The sequence below is a fragment of the Sander lucioperca genome, chromosome 21 (genome assembly GCF_008315115.2).
Source record: "Sander lucioperca isolate FBNREF2018 chromosome 21, SLUC_FBN_1.2, whole genome shotgun sequence".
NCBI lineage: Eukaryota > Metazoa > Chordata > Actinopteri > Perciformes > Percidae > Sander > Sander lucioperca.
Genome location: NC_050193.1, coordinates 13,526,327 through 13,548,087, shown reverse-complemented (window position 1 = coordinate 13,548,087; position 21,761 = coordinate 13,526,327). Strand labels below are relative to the sequence as shown.

General features: G+C 42.5%; 1 protein-coding gene across 3 annotated transcripts; it reads left to right on the top strand.

Moving 5' to 3' along the window:
• The first annotated feature begins 205 nt into the window (after nt 1–205).
• Nucleotides 206–21,346, top strand: cramp1 (cramped chromatin regulator homolog 1). Of its 3 annotated transcripts, none has more exons than XM_031320897.2 (20): nt 206–321; nt 2,105–2,481; nt 4,165–4,367; nt 4,478–4,631; nt 6,023–6,106; nt 6,292–6,340; nt 6,746–6,831; nt 8,461–8,584; nt 9,202–9,283; nt 10,050–11,006; nt 11,401–11,578; nt 12,097–12,269; nt 12,398–12,466; nt 13,330–13,411; nt 13,866–13,976; nt 16,170–16,327; nt 17,453–17,639; nt 17,935–18,102; nt 18,849–18,994; nt 20,378–21,346. In XM_031320897.2, exons 2-20 carry the CDS (start codon nt 2,106–2,108, stop codon nt 20,489–20,491), a joined length of 3,501 nt encoding a protein of 1,166 aa, XP_031176757.1. In that variant the 5' UTR covers nt 206–321; nt 2,105; the 3' UTR covers nt 20,492–21,346. The 3 variants fall into 3 exon arrangements, with proteins under 3 accessions (XP_031176757.1, XP_031176756.1, XP_031176755.1); XM_031320896.2 differs by lacking the exon at nt 206–321 and adding an exon at nt 1,510–1,723 and having other exon boundaries at nt 12,401–12,466; XM_031320895.2 differs by lacking the exon at nt 206–321 and adding an exon at nt 1,511–1,723.
• Nucleotides 21,347–21,761: the final 415 nt, after the last annotated feature.

The window sequence follows — 21,761 nt, the reverse complement described above, 5'->3', positions numbered from 1 at the left end:
AAGAGTGAAACTGGCTTAAACTTTAAAAACATATATTGGAAAACGTATCCGGCATGACAGGAAGAGAATGGCAATTGGTCCATCGCAGGGTTTATCTCACTAACAATTGGCGGTGCCGTCTGTCAATCAAAATCTAACCGTCGTCCTCGTGTATTTTTGACCAATCATAGGATTTGTTTTTGAGTTGTAGTGGGCGTGCCTAAACGCGTGTACAATCGAACCGCAGGAACTGTCATCTGTAACAAGCTGGACGGCTGCCGTCAGCTAGGAATGCTATCCTGTGTTTCGATTGGTAATACCAACAACAGGCTTACACTTCAGGTAATTCCTAAACTTTGAATAATGTTATCCATCTAACAAACTGTTTGAGGCTCTGCGTTAAATAGTAATTATGTTACAAGCAGGGTTTGCAACGTTATTCGCTTGTTTGACTGCAATAGCGTTGGCTAGCCAACAACAGCAGCCATGCTAGGTACCACGTTATGTATGGAGACAACTCTTGTATGCATGTAATACAGTTTATTACAACGAAGTTAACAACAACTGTTAGTATAAATAACATGCTTATATTAACTATTAACGGTACCACGTTGAACTTCTAGAGTAATGTCAACCTTTTAGTATTATGCCAGACCAGTGGTTAGACTAATCACTAGGCTGCTAGGACTATGCAGGGTCAATAATGTAACTGTGAAATCAGTGTTATGCTGTAAGATTTTAGATTAACATGAAGCTACGGCGAAACGATATTTTGACGTTGAGTATAGATTCAATTATAGTTACATTCATCTTTTAACATTACAATGACTTGAAGTTGTAAGATACCAAGCAGCGCAAGTAAAAAATAACGAACTTTACTAGTTTAGGGCTCTCACTGTGAGATCAGTTATACTTTGTGGCTGACGGAATCTGAGATTTAGCGTTTCGATGACACATAATTTAAGGCTGTGAGGGAATGTAGAAAGGGGTCCCTCGTCATTTTCATACTTAAACTATCATGTACAATTCACATTTTTTTTGTGTAGTTTTCTCTTGCTGTCATGCCTCTGCGCGCTGCCACACTCCTGATTGTTCAAAATAAATAGATTAGTGGATAACAATTCGAACAAACATAATATTATAAATTCTATCATGTTTACACATTATAACACTGTTTTAAAAATGTAATACTTCAGGTCTTAATGTGCGCCGGGCACATAAAGCCTGGTTATGGTTTTGACGTATGATTAAGTATTTGTATGAGGCGATAGTAATGTTAGAGCTGTGCAAATAGAGTATTGTCACAAAGCCTTACAATTGCAGGAATTGAGAATTAAAATACAATGTTTTACAAACATTTCTAAAGGCGATGGTGACGTAGTGACAACCAAAGTCCACTTGTATACAGGTTAATAAAACTATCTTATCAATTCAGATGAGCTCATTGAGATATGCTACAATACATTCTAATTCACTGCATGCAGTAAATATATATTATTTGCCAGTGGTTTTATAGTTGTATTTCTTGTTGCAAAGAAGCATTGAGTATTGTTGCTGATAGAAAACAGTTGAACTGCGCAGAGAGTTCAGCTCAGTCGAAACAGGAGCAAGAAGAGGGCAGAAAGCGGAGAGAACGGTCTCGGTTTTATTATGCTCAATTTGATCAGTATTTGCCTATCTAACCGGTCGGACTGATGGTGAAGAGAAAGAAGACGTCGCCTACTAGCGAAGAGCACGAAAATGGGTAAAATTATGTTTTAAATAAACACTTTATTTAGAGGTCGAATGCACCGAGGGGTTTCGTTGTCGTTTCTGCAGGGCGCTAAACTGAAAAGCGCTCGCATTTGAATTTAGTTGAAATTCAACCTAAAATATTGGCCATTTGAGCCGAAAGACACTTGGTAAAACACCGTTGCCACTTACTCAACTATTTTGGTTGTTGAATATAATTTATCTCAAGACGTTAAATGCATATATTTGGTGTTGTTTTGTCGGGACTGGAGAGGGGATTTGAAACAAACAGCGGCGGCCATGTTGAGAGACAGAGAACGTCGTCTTTAGAAGTTAAATTTGGACGCCGCTTTTCTCCTAATGTGACAAATTTCCCCTAAATGTGTTTTGGCAGCATGACACTGGGCTCCAGGGAGGGGATTGGTGTCGATGGGAGGAGGAATCCGTCCAGAAAGCCCGAGGGTTGCGACGAGGAGGAGAGCGGAGAGCAGGCGAGCGAGGAGCGCAGTACAAAGGGAGACGACGGAGTGGAAATTCTTAATCCATCAACCACGGATCTGAGCCCCGGTTCAGCTCCGGTTCTCCCCGCCTCTCCGCCGAACCAAACCGGGCTTGCCTCAACCCAGCATTCCCAGACCTCAGCGGAGCCCGCCCCTCCGTGTCAAGACCAGCATCATTTTCTCCGATCAAGCGTTCGACCTCCGAGCAAACGCATCCGGAAGGATTCAATCGGCTCGACCATTAATGGGCATGGCGGGGCAAAATCGAAAGGTACTGAATATGACCAGCTCATAGAAAAGTGTGTGCATAGGTGGGGTTAGCAGGGGGTCTGCCCTCAGTTGTCACTGTGTATACTGTTTGTAGTTTGTTTATCAGTGGTGGCTAAACTGATGCTGGTTTTGTTGCTGTTCCCTTGGGCCACTAGCTGGGTTGTACTCTGGGTAGATTTTTGGCTGCTCCAACCCAAGTTGCAATACCATCATATGGACCATTTCTGTGGAAAGGAGGAGAGTGGCAGACCAGAACTTAAATTGAATTAAGATCTGACTATTTACATTTACAATTTCTTGAAAACGTGTCATTATGGCTTTAAAAACACTGGGGCTGTTATGGCTGTCATTATCAAGTGAGTGTAGACTTCTAAGCATGGAAAAGATAGCAGGCCCGGAAAGCAGCATTATAAACAGTTGCTCCGCTTTGATTACATTTTTTATTTTTGTCAGCAAATAGAAAAAAACAGCAGGATCAACAATTGTATTAATCCATTGATTCAAACATTTTGTGTTTTTCTCATTTAAAATAAATAAATCATTATGTACAATTTATCCATACATGTCACCACAAACAATAGTGATGCAACAACCAACTGAAATGCCTTATTTCATTTTTAGCAATTCTACCTAGAGATAACCTAAGGCTCTCTGGCTTTACTGACTTTTAAACACAACAAAGGATTTGCCTCGTCGATTATTGATCACAAATAATGATAAACACTAAAGAAAGATGAGGCAGTGGGGCAGGAGCATTAATGTCCAGTATGTTTGAAACTTACAGCTACTGATGTGGCTTCTGCTCATTTGAAAGCCTGATATTAAATTGCTACACCACCAACCAAAAACCTGCATCTTCCTTACTCAAGATTTTTTATCTCTCACAGATTTAGTGAGGAATTATTTGTTTTAGTGTTTATAATAATGCTGCTCTGTTAATGGCAGTATGTCCGTTTTTTAAATGGCTTTTTACATGAATTAGACTCAGATCAGACAACACATCTACAGTATATCGATGAGTTGGTGTGCTCTGACAGGTATGATTTGATTTATTTTGTTGTTGTTAGAAAGAGATAGGGACTGTGATTGTTTCATCAAACTTAAATTTAGAATGCCCAAGTGTTGACTAGTTGACAGAGGAAGCCCTACTTATTTTGATATGATGCTATATTGGTGCACATCTATTTTGAAAGAGACATATCAAGGTTAGTGCGTGTGACCCACACAGATATTTGTATTTGTAAATTTAAAATCTACATTTCGCTTAAAATAGTGCAGTGCTGCAACAGCAACTGCCTCTGTGCTTGTGTTAGTGCCTCTGGCATTGTGCTTTACGCTGGGGTAAACTCAGCCATTGGAGAGTTGGTTTTGGACCTATGTACTGTAGACCTGGCCGTAGGGACTGATTGCTTTTCCTGTCTCCTTGCCAGACCTGAACCACAGAAGGGGAAGCTCTGCAGGTTGTGGGCAGTGTATTGGCAGTGATTGGCTTTGTGTGCATGCATTTTAACATCTCCCAAACTACTGACTACAATTGTATTTTTCTTTCCATGCCATACAAAACAACCCAGGCAGTCAACTAAAACATTTGGCTCAATCCTTTTTTATTCTGATATTAAATGTGTGGTTTTTTTTTCTCTGAATGTTTCTTGACTGATGGATTTGTGGGCTCTGTGTAACACAGGGGCAGAGAATGGCTCGTCCTCCCAGGGGACAGTGGGACAGTCAGGGCCTGTGTCGGGCTCCACGGGGGGAGTGTCAAAGGCCTCCAAGGGCCAAGGGTCTGCTGAGAAGGAGGAGCAATCTGGTAACCAGAAGAGGGCCCGTCGGCAGTGGGAATCTTGGAGCACAGAGGACAAAAACAGCTTTTTTGAGGGGCTCTACGAGGTAAAGGGTAGAACCAAATAGTTTAAAAATGGGCACTACTGTATGTGTAACAAAGTGTTGGCATTTATTTTTGACATCTTATACTCACCTCTAACTCCTCTGGTTTCCAGCATGGGAAGGATTTTGAGGCTATCCAGAACAACATTGCAATGAAGTATAAGAAAAGAGGCAAGCCAGCCAACATGGTGAAGAACAAGGAGCAGGTTCGCCACTTTTACTACCGGACCTGGCACAAGATCTCTAAACACATTGACTTTGCCAATGGTGAGCTGTCGGGTTGGAGGGTAGAACAGTATTTATTTCTTAGAGTTGGAGCTCCACATATAACTTTTTCACAATATTATCATACAACGTATAGAGGGTTTTCACGATGCGTCATCAGACCCGAAGTCGCCATGTTGGAGGTACTCCGCATCACAACAAAGCACAGGCACTGAAGTAGATCCCGAATGGCGTCAAGGAAAATGGTTAATTATTGCCGTGTTTTAGGTTGTACCAATAGGTCAGACCAAGAAAAACATTTGGAATATTATCGACTTCCAAAAGTTATTAAAAACCAGGGAGAGGAATGCCAGAAGTTATCAGAGGAAAGGAGGCGCTGGTGGTTGGCAAAGCTCAACCAGGATCTACGAGGGAAAACTCTGTCTTGTTCGGTCTTTGAAATGAAAAAAAAAACTGTTGAGAGTCACTTGGCTACACCTTGAGTATCACAATGATATCATACAGTTAAGGTTAGGTTGATTAAAGACGTTATTGCATTACTTACTTTGGCCTTCACAACACGGCGGTCGTTAATGACTTGGTACTGCGTCTCCCTCACCCATCCACACACCATCTGGTTATAAGCCTCCAAACGTTTGTAGGATTTAAGGTCTTCCGCTGTGTATGGGCTCGGCGAGAAAACCAGGTAGTTGACTATATCGGGATATGCAACTGAAGGAAGAATCACTGGATCACCATGAATCCAAGAAGAGGGAGCCAACTTGTAGGGATCTGCACCGCCAGTAAACTGTAATTTCTCAAAATATCGCGCCTTTTTTGTGGTCCAAGTCCTTTCATGCCTTTGCATCTTGGACGCGTTTTGATGAGCTTTTCTGTTGTTTAGACATAAAGTATTAAAGTATCCAAAGTGCACAATACTCCATTACTCCATTCAGTTGTTTACACAGAGTGCCTCCAATATGGCCACGCATCCAGGTTACCGCCCAGAACATGACGTCGGTGAAAACCCTCTATACCACTCATCTTGTCTTACTTATCCTGTTATGTCCATTAGAAATGTCAGTAAAGTTAACATGGCAGTCGTATGTGTTCGAGAACTGAAAGGGACTTTTGTTTATATTATACACTCTGTATGTTATGATGGGAAGACACATTCATTTTGTCTGGTCATATATATATATATATATATATATATATATTTTCCAGGTTCATGTTTTTTCAACAATTCCCACACTGATGTTTATATAGCATTTTGTTAGACAGGGAGACTAATCCCAAAACATATATGTTAAAAAACTCCAGATAAGCTTGAGCCCCTCTTCACTACAAAAAAACCTCTGTGTCACTGTCGTGTTATCTTTATGTAGCATAAACATATCGCCTGCCTTGCTAGTTACAGCCCTGTTGTGACTTGTGCCACCTTTCCTTCTCAGTGTACTCGAGAGTGCTGAAGAAATCCTCTCAAGAACTGTACGGCCTTATCTGCTATGCCGAGCTCCGCAAAAAAGTTGGAGGGCGTAAGTGAGAGGCTGCACATGTGTTTGACTGCATGTCTTTTTAAAGTTGTTTTGTGTGCAAGTGTTTTTCTGCTGTTTCTTTGGGACACAGGGGATGTGATTAAACGCTGCACCCTCCCAGTCATAGGGGACAGCTGCTCCTGAGGGATGATGTGGTAAACAGCTCTGTGTTTTGTTTTTGACAGTAATGGATGATAAGAACGTGGCAAAGCTGAACGAACTAATCCAGCAAGGGTAAGTTGGTAGTAAAATTGAACAAACTCATTGCCCACTCATACTGTTTTAAAGTTTTGTGATTACATGCACACATCTGGGATTGTCAAGTATGCAGTTTTGGGTTTTAAGTACTATCACAACACATATACGCTTTAACCCTCAGTATGAGGTGATGATGACATGCCAAAAGCAAGAAATTTGCATTAGAAGCAGGGGACTTGTACTTAAAGGTGTTTTTCTTTTAAAACATTGTATGATATGGTATAGTATAATATTACTGCATTGCATTACTGTTTTGTCAAATGTTTTTGGTATTTTGTTTACTACTAGTATGTTCAGCTTATTCTGTGATGTGTAGTATGTGATCCAGAAAAGTTGTCCCTAACATTGAATATTTCACTGCTGTTCTGTATGTTTGACCAGAGCCACCACCGTGCGCTCCAAAGGGAGGAACTTGCGGATCAAAGCACCCATGTGCCGTGCACTGAAGAAACTTTGTGACCCAGATGGTGAGCATGTGATGCACCTAGACATCCAACACCTACATAAAAAGTAAACAAACATCAGGGCTGAAAAATACAAACCATGGCGATGGTGAGGCACAGGGTTTGTGGGGGCGGGGTTGCGGCAATAACTATGGCAGCGTGTGGGCTCGTGGCGTTTCCTTGGTAACTCTGTGGGAGCAAAGTGAGGAGCAGGAGGACAATGATGGAGATGACTGGTCTGATCGACTGGCATCTTCCCCTCTGTTCAATTAACAGCCACTCACCAACCTTAGATAAAACATTTTATTTATTCAAGGATGGAAAATTAGAATCCCACTGTTCATCTGACAACGTTCTCATGTAGTCAGTGTTTATTTTCAGTGTTGTATCAGTGTTTTGCAAAAGGCATTGTACTTGTATGTTCTGTTTCCTCTTCAGTACTACTGAGTTTGGCTACTGTATTTTTGTAGCCTGCTAATCCAGTGTTTCCCACACATAGACTAATTTGTTGTAGAGATGTTCCGATACCGATACCAGTATCTGTATCGGCTCCTAAAACGCTGGTATCGGTATCGGGAAGTACTGGAGTTAATGCACTGATCCGATACCACGTAATAAAGCCCTAAAGAAAATCTACGTTAAAGTAGTTTATTTATGTTCTTTTTCCGTTATAACTGACTGTCAAACTGCATAAGAAAAGAAAGTTCTGTGGCATTCATGTTTCACAAAGAGTTTAACCTGAGCCAGACCGACAACAAAGATATAGAAATAATATCACATCCATACAGGGATAGTAGTATACAGTTGTTAAAACATAATAAAATATGACACACTGGTATCGGATCGGTACGCGGTATCGGCCGAAACGCAAGTTCAGGTATCAGAATCAGTATCGGGAAGCAAAAAATGGTATCGGGCCATCTCTAATTTGTTGCGGTGCGCCACAGAATCAACACCGGCCGCCACACATTGTGTTTTGTTATTCTTTTTTAAAAAAATGTAACGCTATTTAAAACACGCAGCATATACATTCAGCTGCATTTCCTTTCCCTGCACTCCGTCTCTCTGTCACTCACGCGTCTCACTCTCTCTCACACTCTCTCACACACACACACACACACATACACACGACACAGCCCCTCAAACTGTGCAGCCTCTGCTCAACCCGTACAGTGGGCCGGAGCAGCCTCTTATTTCAATACAAACACAGGTAACACAAGATACTACAGGTGAAATAAGCTAAGCCTTTTAGCAAAGTCACTTCCTTTTCTCAATTTGGCCGGCTGTGGCATAAGTTAGCTTGGCAGTCAGTTCCAATGCGCTACTTGCGTTGGGCTAGCGTGGATCATGTTGCTGTGCTGTGTGTATTCACCGGACCATTCGTTGCAAGAGAGCATACTCTTCAATTCAACTCAATTGCACTGTCAGCTGTATTGTACTGTCGTGTAGTATTTCTGTGGCTCTTTAGGTTTAGTATTTTGTTGTAAAGTTGTAGAATTTTTCTCTGCTAAGTTTTATTTATGACTTCATACTCTTACAAAATCCCTCTGACTAGGCGCCTGCTCTCGCTTTTCAAAAACACATAACCTTTTCTCCTAAGAGAACTTTTTGGTGTTTCTCATTCAATCTCACTGTGTCTTTGTGTCCCTGCAGGAGTGAGTGACGAGGAGGACCAGAAGCCGGTGCGTCTACCCCTGAAGGTGGCAGTGGAGCTCCAACCACGGAGTAACCAGTCCTGGGCCCGCGTTCAGAGTCTAGCCCACAACCCTCGGCTCAGGTTAGACTTGCCTGTTAACTAATGGCTGAGGAGTTAATTATCAACAAACGCTTTCAAAAGCATACTATATGGCATCACAATCATTTCTTAATATTTAGCTTCAAAGCAGACATTTGAATTGATTTCATCACCAGAATCAGTTTGCAGCCATATCCTAATTCCCCTGTTGGCGTCTTCAGAATGCTCTGACACCTGACACTTGAGTCGGATAGTTTTTAATAATGTAAGAAAATACAAATTCACAAAAATTCCGCTTTTGCCATTGTTTTCAGGATCAATTTTCCAACAGCACAGCTCAATAATGCAATGCCTTTTGGCAAATGAATGCCAGTCCATATTTTGTTTGCAACTGAAACACTGCAAGACGTAGGATTGCCAAAACAAACTATTAAAAAACGTATGTGTGCTTTGGAAAGTGGTCAGCATAAGTCCTAACTATACGGTATATGTACCGTTTATTGTTAGTTGCCAGGATCAATGGCTAAAGTTAATGTGTATTAGTTTAGAATGAGACCTAAAATTGCTATAAATGTTAGGAGCATAAAAACTAAAGCCCAATGCTGGTATGCACCATGTTACCTCAGCAACTATCTCTTTTTGTGTCTTCTCCAACCCAGGATGGTGGTGGAGCTCCACAGGAAAGTCTCCAGCCTCATTGAGTATCTGAAACAGAAGTGGGCGTACCATGACCAGCGGATTGTATCCTTTAAAACATCATATGATTTGCAACTTTGTAGAACACCGATGCATTTCAGTTTAGTGCAGTAGCACAGAGTGTGAGAGCGCTGATACAAAGTCGTCATGTGACAGTGGAGCAGTGAACTTTTAAGATTTTTCTTACAAAGAATCCATTTTATCAGTTAATGATGGGCTAAGGCTACGTTCACACTCCAAAAAATCCTGAGCGCTTTTTTAAACGCCACTGCCGATTTTTCTTTCTTTCTGCAGCTCAGGGCGTCTTTTTGAAGTTGAAGAAAGTTGATGTTGGGGGAACTCACTTTGTTTTATCTAACGTTAGTATCACCGGCCGCTCTCTGTGTTCATTCTCTAGCTCCCTTCGCTGCTTTGTTTTATCTAACGTTAATCCACATAGCACTCTAGGATACTGAAGCAGTAGCTGTTGTTATAGCAACAAAATATTTGCTTTTTGGAACCAAAATGCTGCCAGCTTCTTCTTTTTTTTACTACAAAAGCGCCCTAGTCAACTTTTCTTGTCAAAAAAGATGCCAAGTGTGATCATGGCCTAATTTAAAATTAGTTTTTTTTTTTACGTCACTCTTTCATACAGTAATTTTATGTACAGCCAGCTGCAAATAACACATTGTGTATTGTGCAATATGTTGCACAATACAATATTTTTATTATCTTTGGTCAGTGATATTGCACTTCAGCTGTAAACATTTGTGCACTGTAAACATGCCTATTTCTGTCAGTTATGTCTGAGTCCTTGACGCTGACGTTTCAGCTTAAGAGTCTCATGGAGAGGGAGGCTCTGGAGGGCGGCCAGTCCAACACAGCGTCTCCCAGCAAATCCCAGCAGGATGAGCTCTTTCTTTTCCCCGCTGAGAGCAGTACTTTGACCACACTGCCTGGTGTGGCACGTGTCGTTCACTCCAAGGCCTCCTGCACTGTACACTGGCTAGAAAGTGGCAAGAACCGGCCTAATGCCAAGGAACTGCCAGCTGCTCAGATTCTTGGTATTCACACGGCTCCACCACTTCGGACTAGCACTAAATCTGGACGGGGAGGCACAGTTGCTGCTGGAGGTGCTGGCTCTTCAGTGACTGTATTGGGTGATAGTAGACGAACTGAGCCCCTTAATCCTGAGCCTTCGCAAGACTGTTCTACAAAGGTAGAGGAGAAGAGACCTCAGTCTGTTTCTGTCCCTGCCTCCTCACAACAGACTGTGGCTGCTAGGGAAGAGGGAATTGGGATAGGACCCTTTGAAGGGGGAACAACCTGTACTGGTATGGAGGCCAGTAGTGGTTTAGCAGTGACCAAAAGCATGGATAACTTGTGTAGTGGTACAGAAAGCTCATCTGAGCAGTGCAAAGAGGAGCTGAACACCAGCACCTCTTCCCCAGAGGGCAACCAGACTCCCCCAGCCAAACCTTCAGTGACTGGCTCAGAGGAGGGAATGTTGCAGGGATCTGCACCAGCAGCCAAAGAACGGGCTGTTGAGCAGATCAGAGGGGAGGGCTGGAGCGCCCGTGACGCAGAGAACGTCACCCTGGCTGAGCTCTACCTGATGTTTGGGAAGCCTGGCAAGCTGCAGCTGGAGTATGAGTGGCAGCCCATTGCAGCTCCTTTCAACAACCAAGAAAACGGACAAGCCTCGTTACAGCTCAAGCCCAACAGGACACACCGCGTTTTGCGCTGCCTGCTCAAGCTGGTTGCCACTGAGGTCAATCCTAAACCTTTGGTAGGGATTAACTGTTTCTCACAATGTTGTTGCTGTATGCCAGATACCAATTTTATCTTTTTATTTGTGAACACAACTTCTGAAAGTCATGATTATTTGTGCAGACTTGTTACAAATTAGAAGTTTAACATTTAAACTTGGGTAAAAAAAAAAGAGAATGCAGGGTGCATATTCCTGGATGTGGATTCATAAAATTGCATTGCTAAGTGAATTAATCCACAACAAAAGGTTCAACACACGTAAACGTAATGTTGTATTTGTACAATGTCAGCTGAAAGTTGGCACTGGGAATGCGATGTGAATTATTTTGTGTCACCTGTAAACTCTAGTTAAAGCATTACTTAGAAATGTACATGTAGAGCAGATGGTGTGAACAATGTGTCTTCTTCTCCAGGCTCCAGAGCTGTGCTCCACAGCTACATCACCACTTAAGACCCATCAAGAGGAGCAAAACCAGGCCCTCACACCTCCAGGGAAGGGTCCCATAGCGGGTGTTCGCAGCCCCAGCTTTGGCCGGCAGCAGGCGTCTCTCCGAGGGGCCCGGTTACACCTGCCAAATGCTGGAGTCTCAGGTATTTGCGGGTGTCTCTTACATACTCTAAAGCCTCTACTACAGGCACTAAATGTGCATTCAATTCAGTGTAGCTGAATCCCATAAAGATTGTCACTGCGGTTTTCAGCACAGTAGCTACTCGGTTTTTGCATAACAAAATCTTGTTTGGGTTTAAATTAATTTGAAATCAATAAGATGTCAAAGAATGGTTATGATGCTTTATGATAAATATGATGCTTTGTGATAAATCATATCTACTCACAATTTAGCTTTGTTTGTTGACCCATGTAAGTCTGCCAATATTACTGATAATGTGTTTATCAATTTTGCTTGACAATGACAAGTTATTATGTAGTGCAACTCCTTCCTGCTTCATAGGGGATTGTTATTGATTGAATACTTATTTTGTGTAATGTACTTGTGTGCTGTGCGTGTGCAAAGAATCTCTGGATGCTGTTCAATGGCTTTATACATATTCTAAAATAATTGTCCCTCCTCACGTACTTTACGTATCTTACATGTTCCTCCCCTCTGCAGGTGGACGCAATCTGCCCCGCTCTCTGCTGGGGTCGACGGCGGGCAGCGACGGAGAAAGCGGTGTGTTTGCAGTACCCACCACGCTGCCCCCCAACAGCTCACGGCACAACAGAATGTTTTCCCCCAATAAGGAAGCGGAGCTAGCCCTCAAACAGCAGCTCGACTCTATCAGTGTAAGACAGAGAAATGCGTTATTTTTTTACACCAGTTGTACAAAGACTCAATTGGTACACCGTCCACAGGAATATGCACAAATGTTAATATGTATTTTTGTTTTGTTTTGTTTTTGTTTTTTTTACAGCAGTCAGATCTTTTTTCAAGACAGAGAAAACCTCGAAACAGACAACTTCGGAAACCACTTGTAGTTCAGGTAAGAGAAGAACAGAAGGCTGTTTTATCTATTCTGGAGTTTTTTTGTGATTGTTGCGGGCAAAAATCCTTGATTATGCGGAAAAAATGCGATGGAATATGCAAGATATTTATGCAATTTTATGCAATGAAATTGCGGGAACTTTCAAAAATTGCGGGAACTTTCAAAAACTGCGGTTTCATCATGGCTTCATCGCGGGGTTTGCAGCTTTTCGATGATGTTCACGTCGCGTAATTACGTCACTTCATAACGTTCCCATGGCAACAGGGGAAAATGGCTGCTCTTGTTTGAAGTAAACGCAACATTTTTCAACTTTCTGCTAAGATATATGTGACTTTTTTGCAACGAAAATGCGGGGATTATGAAATCATGCAAGCCCTGCATATTTCGCGCGGAAATCAGCAATTTATGCAGCGAAAGTGCGGCGTATTTGGGGAAAAAATGCGGCCCCGCATAAATATGCGGAATTTGGCTGATAATGCATTGAATTATGCGATCGCATAATTGCGTTTCTCTGGAGGGACTGTCTCGCTGAGTATCGCAGTGAACACCAACACGCCTCTGTTGCTTTGTACAGTAGTATAAACAGTCCTTTTGTAATGCCTTGAACACAAATGCTGCCCATTATAGGGCTGCAATAAAGACTATGGAGTTAACAAAGTTCCTACAGGTGTGGAACAAGTAATATAAAACATCACCGCTAAGACTTGAGTCTGTAACATGTACAAACTCCACAGTCCACATAGTCGGCTATGGTGGGGTTATGGAATTGGTTGAATACTTGTACTGTGAATGTATATAGGGCTTCTTTGGGCTATGTTAATAAAATGCATTTAGTTCAGTTGCTTCTGTGTCATCCACAGCGAACACTCCTACCCCGAACTACAGGAGATACTCCTCAGCACGTCTGCTCCTTCTCTATCCTCTCCAACTCCTCTGCCACAGGTACTCTTCAGACAACAGCGTTCTACAGTACAATTTGTTGTGAGCAAAATATAGAAATGTTTTTGATTGTACTTTTCCCCAATCCCTATAGTGTAACGTAAAACCGCTACCTTTTACACTATGTCATCTTTGCGTTCTTGTCACAAATTATTTTCCAAAAACTTGAGTGTCCCAACTGATGAGTCTTATTTGAGACAGGTTAGGGTTAAGGGTAGGGGTAGGGTTAGGGTAGCACAGGTGGTTTAGCAGGTTCATAATTAATTAAGGACATTGTATGGGGAATTTGTGACGCTAAACTGCACGTATACCGAAAGTAGGTCCTTGAATAGGCTTATTTGTGTAATGCTCATACACTCGGCTAATGCGCTCTTTGTACATAATTAAATGTAATTTCTCTTTTTCAACAACAGCCCTGGTAATCTCTCGCTCTCTAACTTCCTGTTTCTTCCCTCAGGAACTGGATCTTTCCGGCCAATCCACACTCGCCTGGCTCCTTCCTCCCGCCCCCTCCTGTCCAAAGCTTCCACTGCAGCGTCCAGCTCTGCAGCGGCCAGCCAGCTCTCCAGTATGTTCAGCTTTCATTGTTTAATCTATTTTTCTGTTTGATTAAAAATGGTTCTTTTTTCTAGATGGAGTATAATTTACGTTATACTGTTGAAGTTTGAGTATTAGTTAAACCACTTCTTGTCATCCTTTATCCTCTAGTCACTGAAAAAAAAACAGTAGTACTTATAAACATGCTTTTTTTGTCTCCTTCACTAACTAGGCTCAACAAAACTGTAAGCAACAAAATTAAACCACTTAAAGAGAGTTCTACATTTTCAAAACTAAAGTAACTCTACTTTACCAATCAGTTGGCTGATTTACATTTTGTATACCTTTTTGTTCGGCCATCTCATAGTCGTAAGCCATTTTTGTTTTTACATATGAACTCCAGACTATGTCCGAGGAATCAGGTCCACACACAGTCCGGAGTTTTCCTTTCACACATGTAGCACACAACAGGAGATTGTCCGCGTCAGATGCTTTCTCACTCCCTGGAAATACTCTATTTGATTTAGACGAGAGGTGGCGCTGGGTAGAGCTTGAAGCAGACAGGACGTAATGCAGATAACACAGTGTCACGGAGACGTTCATAATTTAGTCATAAACAACAGATTCTCTTGCCATTTGTTGAATTTGTCTGAAGATTTCGCCGTCAGGCCTTACCGACAGAAGTTCCCGAATCTCGTCTCTCCAGTTGGACATTTTCGTTGCTGACTTCAACAGTGTTTCCTCTATGTTGATTTTGTAGTGGCGGCCCACCATGGCAACATTTCTGCCACCACGGTATCAGAAATAGGGCCGTACAAAAAATGTAGTCGCAGTTGCGTTTTAAAGGTCCCATGACATGGTGCTCTTTGGATGCTTTTATATAGACCTTAGTGGTCCCCTAATACTGTATCTGAAGTCTCTTTCCCAAAATTCAGCCTTGGTGCAGAATTACAGCCACTAGAGCCAGTCCCACAATGAGTTTTCCTTAGTATGTGCCATTTCTGTGTCTGTAGCTATTGAGGAGGAGAGGGGGGGGGGCAAGGTGGAGGCTGGGGGTGTGGCCTTGACCAACTGGCACTTTGCTCGTTTAAAAGCCATGATGTCTCTCTCTTTCTCATGGGTGGGCCAAATTCTCTGGACGGGCAAAGCAGAGAAAGGGGAGGTAACCTTGCTCCTTATGAGCTCATAAGGAGCAAGATTCCAGATCGGCCCATTTTCTCAAAGACAGAGCAGGATACCCAGGGCTTGGTTTACACCTATCACCATTTCTAGCCACTGGGGGACCATAGGCAGGCTGGGGGAACTCATATTAATGTTAAAAAACATAAAGTGAAATTTTCATGCCATGGGACCTTTAAATGATCCTGCCGACATAATGCACTGTTGGCTGCTGCTCACATTGCAATTTAACAACAAGTAGAACTATTTGGAGGTTATTGAGTCTGTCCAGTTTAACTCCACATACTGTTGTGTTGATGTAGTTTATTGTCAAAATGTTCGCTTTCTTCCGAGTCGACTGTTAAACGAACAGCTCCACCAAAAACGTCACCGCGGTGGGTCCCTTCTAAGTGTAGACCTGTTGTAGATGTTAAGTGCCCTATTGTTCCTCAAAAAATACAGTTCAATCACAACTGAAAATATGCCTCATTGTGTGTGAATAGAGGTGAATAAATATATTAGTTTGTGTTGCAGCGAAGTGTCAGTTCCGTTTCATACGTAAAACATTTGGCCGCGGGGCTGGGGGGTTGTTGTTCGGACAGACCTGCCCCCACTGCTAAAAATAAAAATCCTAAAGGAAACACTGTTCATGTCAATCACCCTCCTTCTTCAGCCTTAGATGTTTGTTTCTTCTGGTTTTGCGCGAGCAGCATGAATCTTCCTCAACACACGCCCACACGCTTGCTGTGCACATTCAACGCAATCGAAGGAGATTACACAGATTTTGTCCTAGATGTTTCTACTCCCACATGATCTCTGACAGTCAGTATGGTTTTAAACAAATATTTTTTTGTGCAGGAGTAAAATGACAAAAAGAACACTTTTCCAGCTACTATCTCCAAGAGGAACAACTTGCTTTTTTCATGCTTTTCAATTTTTGTATTTTGTATGTTTTTAATTGTTGAAGTTAAACATTTATGGTCCATCTCCACATGCTCAGTTACTGTTAATACTTATCAGGTATGTGCTGATCCCTTGTGTTTCCAAACTGTGATTCCTCTTCCAGGTGCCATTGACCTGGCAGCGAAGTCTGCAGGTATCATCCCTGGCAGTCCCTGTCGGGAGCTAAATTCTCCCGCTGTTGATAACAGTACCCTGCTCGCCACCACACCCATTGTTGATGCTGAACCAGACTCTCAACTCCTCCAGCACAATGTCCCAGAGGTCAGCAGCACACATACACTAACTGGGAGCTTTGCTTCACTTGGTGTCTACACTATACCTTCTTCTTCGGTTTTTTTATGTCTCCTCACCTCCACATTAATGCTAAATGGCTATTCAGTATCTCAGTAGTTATTTGTGTAAATTAGCAAAACTAGTTTTTGCTTACATACCACTAGATCAGATTATGAGGTTATGAGAATGATTCAGTGGTTATCATGCCCGGTCACTGAACACCACATCAATGCTGGTTGAACTTGAGACTGAATATTTGCGGTTCAACGTGAATGCAGGTCACATCTTGGTAGAGTATACAGTAGAACCTACAAGGCTGCGGTGTTTAAAGGGGAACTATGCAGTTTTTTTTAGCTTAATTTACCTTAACTGAACAGCTTCAGAGTCATTGGAATGGTCATATGACTTTTTTCGAGTTGATTGGTGGTCGTCTCGCTCCCCCCTAGCGCCTGTGAGTGGAAAAACCACCCTTGCAACTTTCGGCCGGCGAGCCACCGGCCTCAACGTCAGGAAGTATCGTGTGATATCAGGTCTCGCGATGTAACAAATTGCTTCACGGCACTGCACACATACGCCCATTCAGGAACCGGCTAACAAGGTAGTGATGGAGTTTTTCACAATGTCATGGCTGAGCTGGCAAAAAAGAAGCAGAAAGCTAGGAAAGCATTGTCGGAGGAACAGAGAAAGAGGAAACGGCAGACTGACCAAGCGAGGAGTCAGACACAAGTAGACATAGGAGCTGCCAAATATCTATTCCGAATCTGTAGGGGGAGCTCTATAGAGAAACCTGCGAGCAAAACTGCATAGCGCCCCTTTAAGAAGCATGATGAAGAATAACTACTTTACTGTTGAGGGTGAAGTAGGACTCCATTGGGAAAGGCCACAGTACAGGCCAAGTACTGCTTGTCCGTACAAAACAATTGTTTGGTACCCACAACATGGACAAGTCATGTTTTTGTTGTTTTTCTGCAAATTTTCTGTCATTCTGTCCTTGCCTGGCCAGCTGGGTAGAAAACACATTGTTGCTCTGAAATCTCATCTGTGGGGGAAATAAAACCATAGAAAATCTAGCAAAGCAGCCCCAATGAAGTGTTCAACTTGTTCTTTTCACAGAATGGTCAGCCTCCACCGTCTCCTGGAGTGACCGGTGGTGGGGACTCTCTCCTCTCTCCACCCAGCGTAGCCTCGCTCCTGGACATCTCGCTCCCTGGCCCCCCTGAAGAGGCTCTGGCCCCCGGAGAACCTCAGACACACATCAGTGACTCCATCATCGAGCTTGCCATCAACTCTGCCCACTATGGTGCGTGTGTGTTTCTATCCCACAGTGGGGTATATTTCTTTCTTTAAAAATGACAAATTGCAGTTGGTACTTGTAAATGTTTATACTGGAGCGCAGTTTGCTAATTGAGATGAAAAGTAACAACAGGTCAGAAAAGTTTGCAACCCACACCAACAGGATTTGGTTGGGTGTTCTCCGGAGAGGTTGTGTTGCATCTTTGAAATATGTTGACAAGCAACCAACTAAACTTCTGAGACCTCAGCCTTATTGAACATTGTGTGTGTAATCTAATGGCTGTTTACCCGTTCTGCTGCAGGCGAAGAGGCCGCTCTCTCTCCAGCCAAGCTGAGCAACAACGACGGCTCCAAACTGTTGGCCTCGTCTCCGTCAGTCAGCCCGTCCAGAGGCTGGATCCCTTCGCCCAGTCATGACCCCCAGTGGTACCCCAGCGACTCATCTGACTCCACACTGGGATGCCTTCTCTGTAAGTCTATTTCTCTCTTAAATACATTTTAAAACACATACTATTACAGATCTTCGTTGTAGCTCTACTGAACTCTACTGTGTGCTTCCTATCCCAAGAGTTGATACTAGAAATGAAAGTTAAAGCCTGAGACAGACAAGCAGACTGTTGAATTGAAAATTTTAAAACTACAGACTGCCGGTCTATGCTCCCTTTGTGTCCGAGACCTCTGTGCCTAGAGATGTTCCGATACCGATACCAGTATCGGCTCCGATACAGCCTAGAACGCTTGTATCGGTATTGGGAAGTACTGGAGTTTGTGCACCGATCCGATACCACGTAATAAAGCCCTAAAGAAAATCTACGTTAAAGTAGTTTATTTATGTTCTTTTTCCGTTATAACTGACTGTCAAACTGGATAATAAAAGAAAGTTCTGGGGCATTCATGTTTCACAAAGAGTTTAACCTGAGTCAGACCGACAACAAAGATTGAAATAATATCACATCCATACAGAGATAGTAGTATACAGCTGTTAAAACATAATAAAATATATGACACACTGGTATCGGATCAGTACTCGGTATTGGCCGATACGCAAGTTCAGGTATCGGAATCGGGAAGCAAAGAATGGTATCGGGCCATCTCTATCTGTGCCTTCAAACTTTAATTCTCTAGTTAATGCAGCGATGTCCCATAAAGACGGCTTTGTTTCCACTCTTCATGTGTGCTGTCCCCTTTATTCACGGTCTGTCTCTTTTCCTTCCAGCCAGCATGGTCTCTCCTTATAAGGGCAAGCGGAACACCCTAACCCCCTCTGGTCCCTCCAGCGGCACGGCTTTGCTTGGTCCTAGCCTCCTGGACTGCAACTCCCATGATTCCTTTCAGTCCCGTGGCATTCCTGATGTGGCAGAAGTAAGTTGATCCCTTTCTCATTAAGGGATATGTAAGTAGAAAGAATGTTGGTATCCAGTCTTCTATACATAGCAGTTTTGCAATTGTTTTATTACTCTTGTCAGTCTAAAAATTGGCTTCCTTGTGAATAGTTTAAAATGTTGGTAAATCCCTGATTTTTTTTTTTCACAAAAACCTGATTTAAGATTTAAATCGATTCCCCCCCCCTACTTAGAATCAATCTTCAGATGACAAAGAAATTATTCAAAACAAGTTTTAACTTTATTTAGTTTTGACTCATACACACACATGGGATTATTTATGCCAATTTTGTGGAAATATAAATTGGTTTGAGTGTTTTCCCTACCACTGTTTTGAAAGAATGACAAAATGATATAATTATGCTATATATTCAACAACAAAAAAACGGATGTGTGAGATAAAGCTGTTTTCACACATACAGTACAGGTAATTCACTTATTCCTCGCTAAAAGTTCAAATAATTTTGACTTTAGTCGCGCAACCTGCCCCTATTTTCACGTGTTGCTGAGTAACGTATATTAACATCCCATGGTCTCATGAATGTAGCATACCTGTAGCAAGCCCCTTCGTAGTAACTACCGGTAAAAAAAAACGTGAAAGAGGAGCTCCGTGCTACAGAGCGGCGGTCGCTAGTTGTTTAAGCCGCTACAGACCTCCGTCACAGCTCGGTCGTATCAGCGGCATGTATCAGCAGCATTAGTAGATGTGCTGAGCCGCAACAGAGTTCCTCAACACCGCCTCTGTGCTCCGCATGGTGCTCCTTCAGGTCAGTGGTAGTTGGTGGTTCAGTTATCTGGGAATAGGTGACTGTGAGCTGTGTACAGAGCACCGCGAGCTGCCGGTCATTTCGGCGGAGATTACGGTTAAGTAAGTAATGAAACGACAAGTTAAGTAAAGAACTAATTTTAGTCCCTGTCGCTGCCATGTTGTTTGTCTATCTCTATGGCAAACGTGCAGGGGGAGGGCTGAGCCCTTTCAGAACTACGGGAGCCCAGAGGGGAGCGGTGGCGGATGTTAAGGAGAAAAACGATTTTCATTTAAACAAATCAACGTTAACTACACATTCGACTTAATCGATAAAATTGATTAATCACCCAGCCCTAGTAAATACATTAGTTGAATATTTATGTCGAGAGTTAGAGATTGATACCACTCACATGTAAATATGAAGCTACAGCCGGCTTAGCTCGGCATAAATACTGGAAACGGATGAAACGGCTCGCATGGCTCTGTCCAATGGTAATATCCCTCAAACTATTCCTTTAAACGGCAGAGGTCCCTGGGGGGGGAAAAGGTATTTTAATATTTTTTTTCAGTGGTCATTACTGTTGTACATTGAAAGCTCTTTGGTTGTGCTCACAGATGGACTCTCAGCTTGCTTGTATGATGAGTGAGAGCAGCGTGGACTACATTGCTCGCTTCAATGACCTGGCTCAGGAGCTGGCTGTGACAGAGCCCTCCATCCCACCACCCTGAGGAAGAGAGGACCTGGCTCCAACGGCCATGTGAAGGATATGACTTTGCTTTGTCTAGACTGTCAGATCTACTTTGGAGAAAAGACGGCGGTAGAGTAAAGGCCGTCCCCCCCAAGGCCACCCTACCCTGTATGTAAAAGTGCAATAATGAGAGTGAACTTTTGACGATTGTTCAAAGTAAGTTTGAAACTTGTTGCTTTCACTGAACTGTTCTTAAAGTTGAAATGCCCTTTAAAAACGAACACTTCAGAAAAACAAATGCGTTTACAAAACACAACCTCATGTACAGGAAAATACTATGCCATATCTGAACAAAATATTTTCACTGATCTTTTATGTCTCTTCCTGCTCTGTGTGTGTTGGTCTGTCTTCTACTCTCTCAGATTTAACCCTACAAAATGTGTAAATCCGCCAAAATGTGCAGTTTAGATCTTAGCTGGTGACAAACAACTGCTGAAGGGTGATTTTGAAAGTAATGGCAGCAAGAAAGAGATTTAATGTGGTGAGATACTTGTTTCTTTTCAGTTGTTTTTGTGGCCTCGGTTGCAAAAGTAGAGCAAAACACAGCAGGGCAGGTAGAAGTCAAATGCTTTGGTACTGCCCTCCATTTCACGCGCTCCTCCTGATCACTTCAGGTTTTATTGGTTGAATTTTAGGAACATAGCCTGTCATGTGTGTTTTGGAATCAGGTCTATCATTTCTTACGGTCAAATGTCACATGCAAAATGGCAGCTTTTGTTGGTTGAGTTAATTAGCTCAAGCTACTAGCCTTGAAGTTTGTGCTGAAATCACATTGGAGTTCAATGTCCATCGGCAGTCGCTTCATGCAATTTTCATCACCTTTTAATACATTTGAGATACAGTTGAGATAATACCAATTGCAACTGTCTTCAGGGTTGGTTTGTTGTTGCATAAATAGGTCGACATTTATTTTTGAACTTATTTTAAATAACCTTGTCACAGTAGTTGGGGTATTTTTCACTCGACTACTATTTACTCATTTACTTAGCTCTTTGCTTGTAGCTCACAGCCCTCGTTAGTTCAAACAAAGAAGGGAGTCAAACTGTTTTCAATCGAGGACTAAATCGAGGCACCCTTAAAGGAACACGCCGACTTATTGGGACTTTAGCTTATTCACCGTAACCCCCAGAGTTAGATAAGGCCATACATACCCTTCTCATCTCCGTGTGTGTTGTAGCTCTTTCCGACGGCTCCACCAGTAGCTTAGCTTAGCACGGATCCTGAAGGTAACTGGTTCCAACTGGCCTACT